Source organism: Euprymna scolopes, chromosome 10 (genome assembly GCF_053919585.1).
Source record: "Euprymna scolopes isolate OS-2025 chromosome 10, ASM5391958v1, whole genome shotgun sequence".
NCBI classification, from domain to species: domain Eukaryota; kingdom Metazoa; phylum Mollusca; class Cephalopoda; order Sepiida; family Sepiolidae; genus Euprymna; species Euprymna scolopes.
This window is the reverse complement of record NC_136491.1, coordinates 92,247,168-92,264,438: the sequence shown is the minus strand read 5'-3', so window position 1 is coordinate 92,264,438 and position 17,271 is coordinate 92,247,168. Positions and strand designations below refer to the sequence as shown.

At 31.9% G+C, this 17,271-nt stretch overlaps 1 protein-coding gene across 3 annotated transcripts in view; it reads right to left on the bottom strand.

Annotated features, from left to right (window-relative positions):
* The window catches only part of LOC145286129 (caspase-3-like), a 95,391-nt gene that overhangs the window by 25,887 nt on the left and 52,233 nt on the right, over positions 1-17,271 (bottom strand). For all 3 annotated transcript variants that reach the window (XM_080134836.1, XM_080134838.1, XM_080134837.1), the window contains one exon: positions 10,421-10,462. In XM_080134836.1, the coding sequence (XP_079990962.1) occupies positions 10,421-10,462 (42 nt within the window). The remainder of the gene's footprint in view (positions 1-10,420; positions 10,463-17,271) is intronic.

Sequence of the window (17,271 nt, the reverse complement as noted above, 5' to 3'; positions counted from 1 at the left end):
CCTTTCTTCGTCCATCTACCTTGCATCAGACAGAATTTGCATGGACAGAGTTTTTTTGCAAGAGCTTCCTATCTGTGGAACACCTTATTGTAGGACTCCTTCCCCAAAGATTACAACGTAGACATCTCCAAATTCAATATCAACAAATACTAGCCATAAACTGCCCTATAAGTAATGAAACTTAGTTCATACTGTTGCTTGCTTCTCAGCTTTCGTCTGACAATCATTTTGTCTTATTAACCGTTATCGTAGAGTGGCTGTTGGCCCTTAAAAGTGATGACTCAATAGTAAACAAAAAAAAATGAACAAACACTTAATTGATTTCGTTATTATTTGCCGAATGTCCTTCAAGAGATGACTGCACACCAATTTGATCCTGATAATCAGTTTGTACTTGGTACTGCAGATGGTACGGTTGGTGTTTTTCTCAATTGTGCTCCCACATGTCCATCGAGTTGCAATTATGTGTATTGAGGAGGAGCAGATATTGAAACTGATGAAGTTATTGAAGTTTTTGGACAACTACTTCTAGTTTTCTCGGTGGTGTGACATGAAGCAGAAGTCTGTTGTTACACATATGGCCTTCCCACAGCCACACTCTCAATAAAGCCATCTGAATTTGAGCCCAACTTTCTTTTCGAAGTATGAGGTTAGGACTATGATGATGTGACCTGCACTGGAAACACATCTAAAGACTATCATTATCTGAAGTTATCGATTGTGAAAATTATCTTTCACTATCTTTCTTTCCCTTTTCTTTCTCCTGTTTCGGTTCTTCCTTCCTTTCTTCTTAACCCCTTTCCTACCCCCTTCCCTGGCTTCCCCCTTTTTTTTATGTCACCTGACTCCCTTATGCCCGTTGATTGGATGCGACGTTTTCGCGCTAAATTGAGGCACGTGTGTGATATTTTGAGTTAAAATAGTCAGTTGTGAACAAGGCTTCGAAGAGACTAGAACGGTCGAACTGTCGGTCTCGGATAAAAAGGGACGCCTGGAATTTACTAAGGCGTTGTACAACTCTGTCTTGACGAGACATTAAATTCGTTGAAAAGAAGAACCTAGTTTTCTAAGACACTTGAAAACTAATACTATTATCGAGAAAAGATAATAGAAGTTGAAAAGAAGAATTAACTTCCACGGGACAAAGTGGATAATAAAATTTCTTCACGATTTGTTGTTTTAAATGTTGCACAAGTGATCTTTAAAAGAACCAGGGCATACCCATCTCAACTCGAAGTGCTTGGCCATGTTGAGAAGTTTCTTAGTTTTTTTGTAAGACGGTTCTCTTGGGTTTTGCTGCAGAATAATTTGGTTTTAAAATTCTTATATAAGGTGTAGCAAAAATCCTTGTTCAGTGCTTTCTTCATAATCAAAACTTCATCACCCGCCTTTCATGTCAAGATCTGCATTGAAAATGTAATTAAAAAAAAAAAAAAAATAGAAAGTGCAATGAAAACATGGAGACTCGAACTGACAGCTGACAGACAAGACATAACAGAAATTAACATACAAAGAGACATCTTCCAAAGAGATTCACTATCACCACTACTGTTCATCACAGCCATGATGCCCTTGAGAAAGTGCCAAGCTGGATACAAGTTCTCTTACACGCAAGAAAAAAATAAACCACCTGATGTACATGGATGATCTGAAACTTTTCGCAAGGACCGAAAATGAATTAATTATAAATAATAAATTTACTAATTAATAAAGAGGACATTTCTGACAGGATATACCTAAATTAATAGAAATTGTCGATACATATATGCGGGTTTAGTTGACTTTATTTCTAGAATTTAAAATGGCGTAATGAAAGAAAAATATAAAGGATTTGCAACTTCTCTTCCAATTTTCAGATTTTATAATCATGTCCAAATGCATTTTATTTCATTTGGTGGATTGATTGTTGTTATTTCTTCTGATGAGTTAAGAGTAAAAGAGATTCATTGATTGATATAATAAATAAGTGATTGATTTTGTGCTATGAAACAGATACTGTCAAGAATTGTAAATATCAACTGAATTAAAGGAATAAATTGTAAGATGGTCAACATCATGAAATTTGGAATATAGACTTTTGTCATTTATTCATCATGTGTGTATATATATAGGCACACACACACATATATATATATATATATACACACACACACACACATATATATATAAACACACACACACATATATATATACACATACAAATATTTTTGTTTACTAGCTAAATAGAAAAGTTACTAGCCAAATCCACATGATTTTTAGAATATGACATCTTCATTCTGTGATGAGTATGTACATCATAAAGATTTTTCTGTGCTTTTTTTTTATAAGTGTAATTCTAAATATACAATAAATTTTATGTTGATATTTGAAGGCATAAACATTCTAATTTCTTCAGATATTTTTTAAACAACCTTAAAAAGAAAAAAAAAGAGTATATTGTTCTATTAAACTTTTATTGTTTAAATAAGTTAACTAAAAAAGTTGAAAAGATATTTTTTCACTCAGTAGTGAGCTTCAGAAGATTGTCAGTGAAATAAATACAATCGCCAAAAGATAAGTGTTCCATTATTTCTAGTCGCCACTTTGAAAAATCATCTGCAAATGTGAGTGTTTCACTCACAATGATATATATGTATATATTACTTGTGTTAGTGGCCTGACAAGGTCACAGAGGAGACAACCAAGTAAAAAAAAAAAAAAACCTAAGCAAAATTCATCCCAAAACAGCAAAACTGAAGCTGGCCTACTAAGACACTATATATACAAATGTAGGCAAATTTGGGCATATTTTATTGGTTTGAAAATGTAGGTTTTTTTTTTACCAATTGCCATAAAATATTAACCATAGAATAGTATTATAATCTTTAAAAAGCCTTCAAATTTTTAATGTAGTTTCGTCTGATAGAACCAAAGATATGAGCATTTCAATATTCAATTCAGTATATATATCACCATTTTTGGCAATTTTATAAGTTCTACAACTGTTGGTCAGAATTTAACAAATGAAGGCTCGTTGTAAAGGTAATGACCTGATTTGTGTAGTGCATTACGTGACATTGGCCCTTAAGGTCGCTCATTAAGTAGCAATACTATACCATTTTTTTCTTTAGATCGAATAAACTCAAATTAAGCATTATTGAAAAGAGTATAAAAATCAAAGAAATATTATCTTTAGTTTTTTAAATGTTCATTTAAGTTCATTAGAACTGGTTGCTATGACCATTCAAAGCATCCAAAAATGTGTGGTTCCCTGGACCTTTTGCCTTAAAGCAGTCCTATTCAAATGCATATAAGCTTGTGACTGAAAATGGTAGGAAATTTGCATAATTTACACATTAACACATCTTTAAAAAGCTGTATCTTCAGATTTTTTTAAGGTATTATGATGAAATTTTGAACATATTATCATAATACCATGAAGGTTCAGTTGGCTTTATTTACAACCATCTCACTTGGTAACTTGCATACTAATTAGCATATTTTGATTTCATTTTAACGGCTTTAAGAAAACAGCTAAGAAAAATGGTAAGACTTTATCATCATAGGAAATAATATTCTGATGGACATTATCATTTGTCATTATCACATCATGAAAAATCCAAGATGGCGACTAGGAAATCCAAGATGGCCACCATGACACTATTCAAAGAAATTATTAACAAAATATACCTTGTAACATATTAAATGAAAGGAAACTTTGTACAGATTACAATTATGTTTTCAAGTACATTAAACTAATTAGGATAATTAATTCTCATTTTAATGGCTTCAAGTTACCATGACAATTATCGGGCGAGTTTCTTCCACTATTTTGTATAATTTTTTATTTTTAAGTCATTGTCGAGACTTCAAGAGACATTGCAGCCATTTTTTTTTGTTCTTGTGTAACGCTCGACACTATTTGTTTTTTAAGCAGAATAAACATTTACAACATCAAAAATTTATCGAGGTCGGTAGAAGAGTAACTTGCCTTTGGTAACATTCATTTGTTATACATTTGTTTTTTGACCACTTTTTCATACTTCATCGAATTGTAAAACAAACCCAATAAATGCTATCATAGGCAAGGTAAGTTATTCTTTTACTCAACTGGATGAGTGGTTTATATGTTTTAACACATTTAAAAGTGGTTTTATGTAAGTAAAAAAGTGTTCATATCAGTCATTCTTTTTTAAAGAATTAATTTTTTTAAAAATATTCTTTTCCTTTCCATAATTAAAAACATGTTTTCTAAATAATAACAAAAATAAAAAGTGAATACTTTATGTTCGTAAGTTAGTTGATGAACATTTTGTTTACAGATTTTTTGTGCGCATCACGACACACGAAAAATCTCATGTTTATATGCGTTTGTCATTATTTCTATTGATGCATGCAATTAAAGTTTTTATCCAATTCTTTTCAAATTTTAGGACAAAAAAAATTAATATATTCAGTATTAAATAGCGTTTGAACACAGTTTTTATCTTTACTTATCTTTATACTACAAAGCATCAACTTTGAGACATTCTAACTTTTGGCTGGAAAGATGTACATGTTTTATTCAAATTCCTTAGCAAAAACAATTCTTTTCCCTGATTAGCTAAAACAACTAGAAACATCGTTGACGGGTACAACTTCCACTTCGAACATTTTTGTGAACACATCCCGACTACTTATTTGCAAAGAAGTGATCTACCACCAGCGGGCATGCTATGCTGGCATGTTTTGTCATTAATAGTCCAATTTAAATAGCAATTTCTTCGAATATACAAATCACAACAAAAATATTAAAATACCATTTTAAAGTAAATTTTATTGTGAATCCAGTTATATAAGTTTTATTTTGATGGACATAGGTGAAATGTACTTATTACTGATTTAAAGACTATGAGCATCAAATTAAGTAGAAGTGTGCGCCTTGTCCAGTGCTGAATGTTAAGGTGTCTGGTGTTGCTACACTAAGGGGATCATCCACCCCCTATTTTTTGCACTTTTTTAACCTTTAAGAAATAAGCAACCAATCATTAGATTTTTACCAATTAAGATTTTTTGAACAGCCTTTAGCTTAGTTTATGTAATAGTAAATGTAAACTTTGCCCTTTATGTCACGCATTAAATGTGTCAATCATTGCTATTTATTATCCAAGTTTTGCATTTAAATTACAAAATATCTGATATTTTTCCCCTAAACCTCTGGCCTTGATGGAAGGGAGACTAAAACTTGCGAATGATTTGAAATAACAGCAAGGGGAGACTTGATTCCAAGCTTTTTAGATTATTCTCAATGCTTGTCTATAGATTTGGTGAAATAAACATGTTAAATATATTAATTAAAATATAGAAATGATTTAACATTTTTATTTCACCAAATTTATAGACAAGCATTGAGAATAATCTAAATAGTTTGGAATCAAGTCTCCTCTTGTTGTTATTTCAGATTATTTGAAATCATATTAGCAAGTTTTAGTCTCCGCTCCATCAAGGTCAGAGGTTATGGGCGAAATATATATATATATATATATAGGTACACAGATACACATTGTTCTTTATTATAGGGTGGAGGATAAACTAAACATATTCGATAAAATTTTAAATATTCAAACTAAATTTTGGAAAAATATTTTCTAACGTGCTCTCTATGTACTCACGTTTCCAAAAGATATAACTTTATTTGATATCAAATTAAACTTTTGTCAACTTTATTTTATATAAGCAGGGAAACCTGACATTATCCGGAATTGAATGATGATCAACAAATGTTTTACACTCCCATATTTTCATTGCCATCGAAATTAATTAAATCATCCATTTTTCAATCAAATAGATTGATTGACTGTTCTAGTTGGAGACTCATCGTCATGCACCGGAAGAAGCTTCACATGCCTCCTGCAGTGACTTATTTTACAATACGTTGCATTTTAGAGAACCAACTGTTGATTTTATAAAATTGTTTTATACATAATGGCTTGAATCAAAGTTTAAAATGCAAAAGTCAAGTATCATGCATCAGTTATGCTCTAAACAGAAACATACATTTCGAACACACCCCTGTAATATCAAAGAACCTACTGTTGATTTTATATGGCGGATCTTTCTGCTTGTGCAGTAATAAAACTTCTCAAATTTTTTTTTTTTTTTTTTACACGGTGGTCACCACTTATCCCTGAGTGGCTTCCGGGCCGTGATAAGGGTTATTGCAAGTACAGTACGTTAGTGTGGAGATTTAATGAAGTGTTTACTTAAAGGGGCGGTTCATTAGGAATTTGTTAACGTTGAACTTGAAGACATCCAGGTTGTAGTCAGGTGGGAAGCAGGCAGACGGAACAGAGTTCCACAGGTGTGCAGTTCTAAGAAAGAAGCTTTGTTCATGGAATCTACCTTTAGATTTAGGCACAGATAAAGAGCAGGGAAAATTTTTCACAGTGGATTCAGCTAGACGGGCATTTTTGATGTTAGGCTGTATATGGTATAAACTCATCAAATTTCTTCAATTATTGATTATCAATACTTATGAAAGACATTCCAAGAGAAAACGTATCTAAAAACACTGAAAGATACATAAAGTACATTTGTGTGAAATTTCATAAAAATCGGCATAGCCAATTTGGAGTCCATAGGGAATAAACACACACACAAACACACAGGGTTCCTTTTATATAATAATAGATAGAGAAAGAATTTTATTCCTTAGCATGTTCATATTTTATCAAAGTTAAAGATTAATCTGAAAACTTAAAAACAAAACACATCCATGGACATGATAAAGAAGAGAATTTTTTCTTTATTTTCATAGCAAGCTTGAGATCAATTATACTTGAAGCACCATAAATTCATTAACTAAAAGACACATGTTCGCTCAACTAAAATAAATATTTTAACACCTGTTTTCCATGTATACATACATAGTCAATGAAGAAGAATTCCAAGTCATTGATGGAAGAGTGTAAAATAGTCTTTTTGAGTGAATAAAAGTTACGCCCGTTTCCTCTAAGTCTTACTACTTTATGATAGTCAGGTTTGACAGAAAAATTGTAGGAAATTCTGAAATCAAATTAAAGTGAATGTAAATTTTCAGAAACATGCATCTGTTATTAGTGGAAAGTGTGATCATATTTGGATTATATGCAACACCTGTGTTTATAATCTTATAGTGACTGAATTGAGAGGGGAAAAATTTACTTCATTTTATCATATATATATATATATATATATATATATATATATATATATATATATATATATATATATATATATACTAGCATAGGTGCCCAGCATTGCCAGAGTGTTTGGAGGTGTGTGTTGAGCAAAAAAAAAAAAAAAGTGGTAGTAGGAAGGCAGGCTCGAACCCGTACCGCAAAGGAGGAAAAGAACAAGAAAAAAACCTGACGTCTTTGCTGTTATGACCACCGCCAAACCGGAAGTGACGTAGGTTTAAATTAAGGCTAGAAAATCGAAAAGAGAGGATGACTTTCGAAAATATCGTTGAAAAAAGCGACGCCTCCCAGTAGAAAAGTGCCCAGTTGAGGGTGAAGAAATTAATGTTTTAGCCAATTTTTCGGTATTTGTCATCTGAAGGGTCAAGCTTCAAAACGATACTGATCTTGTGAAAATCCGTCGCCTCTGTCGAAAGTTTTAGGCAGACATGCAAACATACATACATACATTTATATATTGGTAGCTCAAATTTTTGACCCAAACCAATTAAAAAGCTTGCCTTATCTCTGAATACCCTTCATGTAAAAATGTTTAGACCAGAAATTGTTTGAGTAATTTGATAGAGACCGTGGACATCAAATTTTTTTTATCTTTGACCCCTATTATTACTCTTTAACATTTATTGTTTTGGGCTCAAATCAAGTTATTAAGTTAGAAAAATTGGCTAAAAACATTAATTTCTTCACCCTCAACTGGGCACTTTCCTACAAGGAGGGGTTGCTTTTTTCGCTGATATTGTCAAAAGGCATCTCCTCTTTTCGATTGTCTAGCCTTAATTTAAACCTACGTCACTTCCGGTTTGGCGATAGTCGTAATAGCAAAGTTTTTTTCCTCTTTTGCGGTACGGGTTCGAGCCTACCTTCCTACTACCACTTTTTTTTTTTTTGCTCAACACACACCTCCAAACACCTGGGCAACGCCATGCACCCATGCTAGTATATATAACAGAGAAAAGAATTCTTTTAGACACTAGACGTCTTTCGGCATCCTCATCAGGGGCAAACGATGGCATTTTCGAACTTTTTAAAAAAATAAAATATGGGGTTGAAATTAAAATTAATAATGAACATGGGAAGGATTAATTTACAATTATAATAAAATATATGTACAGGAAAAAGTTGGGGGAAAGGATAAAATAAAATGAATTACTGGGTGTGTCTGTGTATATATATATATATATGTATATAAATATATATATATGTATATATAATGAGTATGAAAAAAAAATTGAACTATCACGAATGGGAAATGATAATCCGCATATAAATATACGAGGAGAGAAGGAAAAGCCGCAAACGTATCATCCACAAAACGAAAATATAAAGCAGGGGTGCTATGGGGTGAATTGAAAAGTTTTAATTCATAAAACCCAATGAAAATGTTGGCAAGAAGTGGACCTAAAGGGCTGCCCATGGAGACCCCATCAATTTGTTAGTACATCACGTTATTGAAACTAAACTCGACGGATTTAGTGCAGAGAGAAAGGAGTTCAATAAAATACTTTTCCGGTAAAGAAGGAGGAATAAGTTCACTATGATAGAACACATTGCAGCAAATAGTAATAGTCTCATCGATAGGCATGTTAGTAAATAAACTAGAGATATCAAATGAGCAAAAGAAAGCATTGTTTTGATTGGGAATAGTATCTCTAATGATTTTGGAGAAAGAATCAGAAACACAGGAAACTTCTCAGGACCTGGCTTTAGATTTCTTTACACGTCTTAACGCCTTACATCACGCTTTATCTTTTACTATGGAGATAGAAAAGGACAACTCTCCTGTTTCTTGACATGGTGATTGAAAAGTCCAGAGGAGGTTTTCTCACTTCTATGTATAGAAAACCTACCTTTACCGGTCTTTATACTAAATGGTGTTCTTTTATCTCTAAAACCACTAAGTTGACATTAATTTATACGTTGGTACATAAGGCCTTGGTTATTTGTTCCCCCTGTCGACTAGATACTGAAATTGTTAAAATTAAGGAAACTCTGGTCGATAATGGCTACCCAGAATTCTTGATTGATAAATGTATCAAATTCAAAATCAATCAATTTAATAAAGCCGTAACCTGTGGCCCTTCAAAATGTCCTGTTTATCTTAAGTTGCTGTGGGTTGGTGAAAAATGTGTCCTGCTCATAAATCAACTTAAACAAACTATCAGCAACTGTTTTCCGTCTGTTGTACCTAGAGTTGTTTTTCATACGAAACCTGCATTTTCTCCTTTCAAAAAGGACGGTTTGCCTTGCATTAAACTTGGCAATATTATATACAAATTCCAATGTCAGTGTGATGCTGTCTTTGTCGGGCGAACCAGCGTTCATTTTGAAACTAGAATTGGACAGCATGTTCCTTCAGGTTTTCGAAATAAAAATAAAAATAAAAACAAAATTATCCTCAACCCCACCTACAATAATTTTGATTCCGCGGTTGGAAATCATCTATTAAATAACCCAAAATGTGGGCAGGCTTATAAGGACGACTTTTTTTCAATCTTATTTCGAGGCCGATCAAGTAGTCATTTGAAAACTCTCGAATCAGTCACTATTGCATGCCTTAAACCCTCTCTCTGTAGGCAGAAATGGTTTGTGAACACCCTGGACTTTTTTGGCGAATTGTAGAGATATTTTACATGTTTCCCCACTTTTTCCTCTTTTTTTTTTTTCTTTTCTCTCCCCGTATATTTATATGCGGATTATCATTTTCTATTCGTGATAATTTTTTTTATTTTCATACTCATTATGTACACACACACATACACTCGGTAATTCATTTTATTTTATCCTTTCCCCCAACTTTTTCCTGTACATATATTTTATTATAATTGTAAATTAATCCTTCCCATGTTCATTATTAATTTTAATTTCAGCCTCATATTTTCTTTTTTTAAAAAGTTCGAAAATGCCATTGTTTGCCCCTGATAAGGATGGCGAAAGATGTCTAGGGTCTAAAAGAATTCTTTTCTCTATTATTTTTTAATTTTGTACCACAAATAAACTCTTATATATATATATATATATATATATTAATTCCTTACTGTACTTTTTATAAGAAACTTGAGATCCATGATAGTTGAAGTACCTCAAAATCATAAATGACAAAAAAAAACACATGTTGGATTGTTTTCTTTTCGTTGAGGCAGAGAATTCTTTCTTTATTTTTTATAAGAAACATGCTAAAAAGTATGTTTTTTTAAATAAAAAAGATAAGAAAAATAAGTACTTACCACGTGGCTTAGCTGTCATTTTATAATGTTGTAAATTTCTTTCTGCAAAGATCAATATTTAAAAGTTAATGATTTTCAAGTTTAAAGATTGTGAAACAAACTAAAATAAAATATATAAATGAACTAGAAGAATGCCCACCCCAGAATGGGTAAAATTAATTCATTGAATAGAAGAGTTTTGCACTATTTTTACACTTCCTTATAAACATTAAAATCAAGATATAATGATAGTAAACCCTATATAAGTAATTCTTATTGTAATTTTACATCAAAATCCATTACATGGTTTTGATTTCTGAAAAAACTTAAAAAGGCTTAAGTGGTTTTATGAAGAAATCGAAATTTTGGAATTTTGCCGAAATGGTGAAATGAATAAAAATCAAATTTAATGCAAATTTGAATTAATTGAATTTTCAAACGTGAAGTTATACCCATATTATGTCTGGAAACTGAAATTTGGAGAATATTGATGCCTAATATTTATGATTAAAATTTCACAAGATATTGGAGATGTCTGAACTTATAACAACACACATACACATACACATATATATATATATGAGTATCAATAAAAAAAGTAATATATACCCAAGGTTTATTCATAGAAGTAAATAAAACATTACTTTAACCTTTGTGGATACGTAACTCGAACAAGGACTACTTAAATCAGCCACCACAGACCAACCTATTTGCCACTTTTATTGTGAGAAATTTGGAATCACAAGACTACATCCTGAGATAATTACCAATTCAATCCACCTTTTGTCAAAAAAGAGCGGTCACATCCATACATTATATTTCTTGTTCTGGCTTTACTATTTAAAAAGATTTTAAAATCCCATCACCATCACACACTACCCTAAATCACTGTTTGAATTGGATTGAAACGGAAGTTCTCACAGTAAGGCTTCTGTTTATTAACAATATAAAAAGGTATAACTAGTTTATTATATTCAAAACATCACATCAAAACACTAGGGTCTTTGGCCTTTTTTTTCTCTGTTGACTGTAAAATGCTCAGAAAAACAATTGAATGTCTTCTGTTTTTTTTGGTCACCCTGTATGTATGTATATATATATATATCCACTTATCTTGTGCTTCCTTTTTTAAAATTAAATATGTTTTTAACTCTTTTTCAAGATGTCTTTTAACATGTTTTATTAATCATTTGTTCACACACACACACACATATATATATATATATATATATATATATATATATACGAGCAAACAGTTAATAAAACATGTTAAAAAACACTTTGAAAAAGAGTTAAAAGCATATTTAATCTGAAAAGGAAACACTAGATAAGTGGATAGTCCTTAATCCGCGGAGTTTCGAAAAAAATACTTTCCTTCTCATCAGAGGGTAGGAATTAGCAAAATGCGGGATCGGATTTTGCATGCAAAAGTATTTGATGAAACAACAAGTAAGTCAAAGATCTTACTTGTATAACAAAAAAAGTGAAGCAGAGGGAATATGGTGAAGAAAAAGGTGATTACACATGAATGGATAGTCTGGTGGAAGATAAATAATCCAATGACGGTAAAATCCAAATATATAACTTCAAGAAAGTTAATTGAAATTCCATTTGCACAAGTAAAATCCAAGTAATATATATATATATATATATATATATATATATATATATATATATGCATACATATAAATATATATATAGAGAGAAAACGGGAATCAATAAAATAAGTAAATGACAATATAAAAATATATACTAATGCATATCGATTTCTTCGTTTATTCAATATGAATTTTTACGATTTTATACTTGTTTATTCCATATTCCACTTGTATTGTTAATCCTCTGTCTTATTCATTTATATTTTGTATATTTTATCGTTTTATACTTTATTTTTTTTACCTTTGTTCTTTTATTATATTAATTATTTCTAATGATTTATACCTAATTTAAATACTAAGTTATAATTCCAATACTCCTATTAATATATATGGACCTAGCATAAGCTCCCTATTTCAATTAAATCCATAGTTATAACGCATAAATACATGATTAAATAAACATCCTCTTACGATCATATCTCCCATATTTTTCTCAAGAGTATAGATGCACATAGGCACACATATTGAACTCACTGTGGCACACATGATATACACCTACCTTCATTTTATAATCAAAGCTATATTCTTTCTCTTTCACAGAAATCACTTTAGTTTTACCATTCCCTTTCACTGCACAATTATTTTGCTCCTAATGTAGCTATTACTCAACATCACATTCCTATTATGTTACCTAGGATCTTCTCTCCCCTTCTAATCAGAAGCATTAGACTTCGAAATCCCATGGTATAAAGAGTTCTTACTTACTGTATACCCTTAATTGATGTATCATCCCGATTGAATAAACGAATAAATCTATATACATTAGTATATATTTTTATATTGTCATTTTCTTATTTTTTATTGATATTCTATATAAGCTTCAAAGCAATTTGCTGAGCTTTGCATTATCCTGATAAGGCTCGTCTTAAAGAATCAATCTTATTCTATTAACTCCCCCATATATATATATATATATACACATATATACACACACACAAATATATATATATATATATATATATATATACACACACACACAAATATGTATATATATGCACATAAATACACATATAATATATGCACACATATAATATATACATACACATAATATATACACATACATATATTTTTTTTTTACACAGGCATCACCACATTATCAAGGTCAAGAGGCCACTCGAGGATAAGGGTTAAAGAGTGTACAGTAGAAATTGGACAATATAGTAATCAATTTGGTAAATTTGTTAACTTATAATGAACGGCTCATCAAGAACTTGTTTACGTTAGACTTAAAGACAACCATATTGTAGTCAGCTGGAAAGCAGGAAAACGGAAGAAAATTCGACAGGTGTGCAGTTCTAAGAAAGAAGCTTTGTTCATGGAATCTACGTTTAGGTTTAGGCACAGATAAAGAGTGGGGGGAATTATTGATAGTGTTTTCAGCTAGACGAGTATTTCTTGTGAAAGTTTGGCGAGGGGGGATCATAGACTGAAGCTCAGTCGAACATTTTCCATGAAAATAGCGATACATCAGAGATAAACTCGCAACATCTGCTCTGTGAGATAGAGGTTGCAGAGAAGAGAAAAGGACATCTCCTATGAGGCTACGAAGCCTATTTTGAACTCTATCAAGGCAGGACAAGTCCTTTCTAGCAGCTCCTGCCCAGATGTGGCAACAGTATTCCATCCTTGGACGTACCTGGCTCTTATATAGATAGAGAATTGCATCAGCAGTGAGATATCTACTGAATCGATAGAAAGATCCCACCATTTTTCCAGCGGCCTTGGCAACAGATTTGATGTACGTGTTCCATTTAAGATCGGGAATAACGGTCAAGTCCAGAAGCTTGTCAAAACTTAAGGCCTCCTGAAGATGAGAGCCATTCATTTCAATTGATGCCAGATGTGGATCAGAATGTTGATGATGTAAAGAGAGAAGCTTGGTTTTAGATGCATTAAAAGTAACCAACCACTCCTTTCCCCATTGTACCAAGTGCTCAAGATCAGAGGAGAGAGAATCGGAGAGAACTTGGTCGTTTACTGTCTTAGATGTGCTACCATAAATGGTAGTGTCATCAGCATAAATGTCTACAAAGGATGTAAGGATGTGATTTGGAAGATCATTAATGTAGATCAGAAATAGAGTTGGGCCCAGGATGGACCCCTGAGGGACTCCAGCATTAATATTGTGAGCTTCTGATTTTTGCCCCTCGACTACTACTCTTATGAACCTATCAGAAAGAAATGATTTAATAACTGAGAAGACATTTCCAGCTATTCCATAGCTAGAGATCTTCTGAAGTAAACACTCCTTTTTCAATCTGTATATATATATGTATATATATATTTTTTTCTTATTCTTCATCATGATGTTGAATGGAAGAATTTTAAGTTAAGTCCACTTGATGTTAGCTGTGGGTTTTTTTTTTCTGTAGCCGGATAATTACGCATGGTCGCGCGTGATTTGAAAGTCTGGGTAGGTTTATCCATTAAAGGCATTGAGTGAAATTTGAAAATCAAATAAGAGACGAAGAATAAGAAAAATATATATATATATACATATATATACAGATTGAAAAAGGAGTGTATATCTCTGAAATATATCTCTCTCTTTAAAAATAAGCATCCATTTATTTTATAAAGTTTTTTAAAAAAATTGCGTTGTTATTTGGCTTTAAAGTGTTAAATTTAACACGTCTCTTATTTGATTTTCAAATTTCACTCAACGCCTTTAATGGATAAACCTACCCAGACTTATCTATATATATATATATATATATATTAATTGATTATCTGTATATACATATACTTATATATAAAGGGTGTTTTTTTTTAAGGTGGCAAAATTTAAATTGAAATGAATCACAGAAAAGTATTTTATATTATACAAATATGTAGTGTATTCAAAAAGATTAATTTTGGTATTTATAATTAAAATACAATTTCGGGCATATACCCCCATATATGGTGTAATCTACAGGTCCAATTTTCAGAACTTAGTGCATTAAATTAGGTGGTATTTTGGTAATAACATGTTGAATTTTGTCTTCCAAATGGTCTATTGTTTCTGGTTTACCAGCATGAACAAAGGACTTAACATATCACCCAAGAAAACTATCTAATGGAGTCAAATTGTACAAATGAGGTGGTCAGTTCACAGGACAATTTCATGAAATTATTCATTCATTTAATATTTCTTCAAGTAAATTCTGCTGAAACCACATGATGAATTGCCAAACCAAGCTGAACTCAAAATAAACTGCAGTTAAAGAAAATAGAGTTGTCAATTTAAAGTTTGCTACCTCTACAATAAACACCTGATATCTATCTATCTATATATCGCGATTAAGCTACACAGTATATTCCGCGTGAATGAAACGAGGAATATTCCGTGTGAATGAAAACGTGGGATATTCTGTGTAGCTTAATCACCATATATATTTTATAACTTACTACCTAGCTCTACCTACATATTGAGCACTGTTGAAGTAAATACTTAAAGTTTACACATAAATTTATACATTCGTATATTAATTTATGTGATTAAATGAAGTAATTACTGCATCTTAAATAAGTTTGCAGACATTTTTGTAGAAGTATTTCAAATTGTTGTAAAAAAATAAAATATATGTGTATATATACACACATATATAATATATAAACATACATAATATATATCTATATATATATGTTGATTGATTAATTACATTACTTGTATATACATATACCCATATATAAAGGGTGTTTTTTTTTAAAGGTGGCAAAATTCAAATTAAAATGAATCACAGAAAAGTATTTTATATTATACAAATATGTGGTGTATTCAAAAAGATTAATTTTAGGACTCAAAATAACTGCAGTTAAAGAAAATAGAGTTGTCAATTTAAAGTTTGCTACCTCTAAAATAAACACCCAATATATATATATATATATATATATATATATATATATATATATATATATATATATGTATGTATGAGGTGCCTTAAATAAGTTTCCAGACATTTTTGTAGAGGTATTTAAAATTGTTGTAAAAAAAAAAAAAAAAAAAAAAAAAAAAAAAATTGAAAATTCAGTATGTTATGCTATACATACTATGAAATAACTGACCAATTTTTATGATTTCAGGTTCAAATGAACAGCTACAGCAGGAACTGGAATGAACCCTACTAAAGCCTGATTGTCACAGCTGGTGAATTTCAAAAATGCAATCCGGACATGAGTACACTTTAGAAGAACAATATGCAATAAAATTGTTTTAAACTTGGAAAAATGCCACAGAAATGTATGGAATGCATGAGACTGCTTTTGAACCATCTTACATGAATCAAGCATCAGTTTTGAGTGGCATAAGAGATTCAAGGAAGGCGGGGAGTCTGTGAGGGATGATGAGAGGTGATGTTAGTGTGGCAGCTATACACAAAATTATTTGCGAGGAACTGAAGACGAAGAAAATTTGCGCAAAGTCTGTCCCAAGGGTAGTCAAGGGTAAGATCAGAAAGAAGGGTTCTCATGACAGCAGTGAGATGGTCGAGCTGATCAATTCAGATCCCACAGTTCTTGATGCTCTGGTGACCTGCGATGAAAGCTGGATCTATTGCTATGACCCAGAGATCAAGAGACAGAGTTCCCAGTGGAAGTATGCTGGCTCTCCCATGCCCAATAAGGCCAGATAAAGCAAATCCACCCAGAAAATTATGATCCCTTTTTTTGACAGCATAGGCATGCACTAGGTTTCCACTGGATAGACAGTCAACAAGGAATACTATGTTGATGTTTTAAGGGAGTTCAGGAAGAGATTCTGTTGAAAGAGGTCAGTACTCTTCAAATCGGGTCAGTGGCATTTCCACCAGGACAATGCACGTCCACAACTCCATCTTTGTCACAGACCAAGATGGGCGGGCATCAAGACAGTTCCTCACCCTCCCTATAGTCCAGACCTTGCTCCCTGTGACTTTTGGTTATTCCCTAAGCTCAAGGAAAACCTTAGAGGCTATCGTTATGAGACAATTGAGCAGATGAAACAGGCTGTGACAAGAGTCATTGACATGCTCACACAAGAGGACTTCCATGACACTTTCCAGAATTTATTGAAATGGTACAAAAAGTACATTGCAACTGGAGGAGATTACTTCAAAGGGGACTAGAGTTTCATGTGTGTAATATCAATAATAATTTAAGTTGTAAAACGTTGGTCGTAATTGAGTAAAACTGGATAAGTAAAGGATCTGTTATTCGGAAATAATAAAATGTGATGGCTATGTTGGATGTAACTGA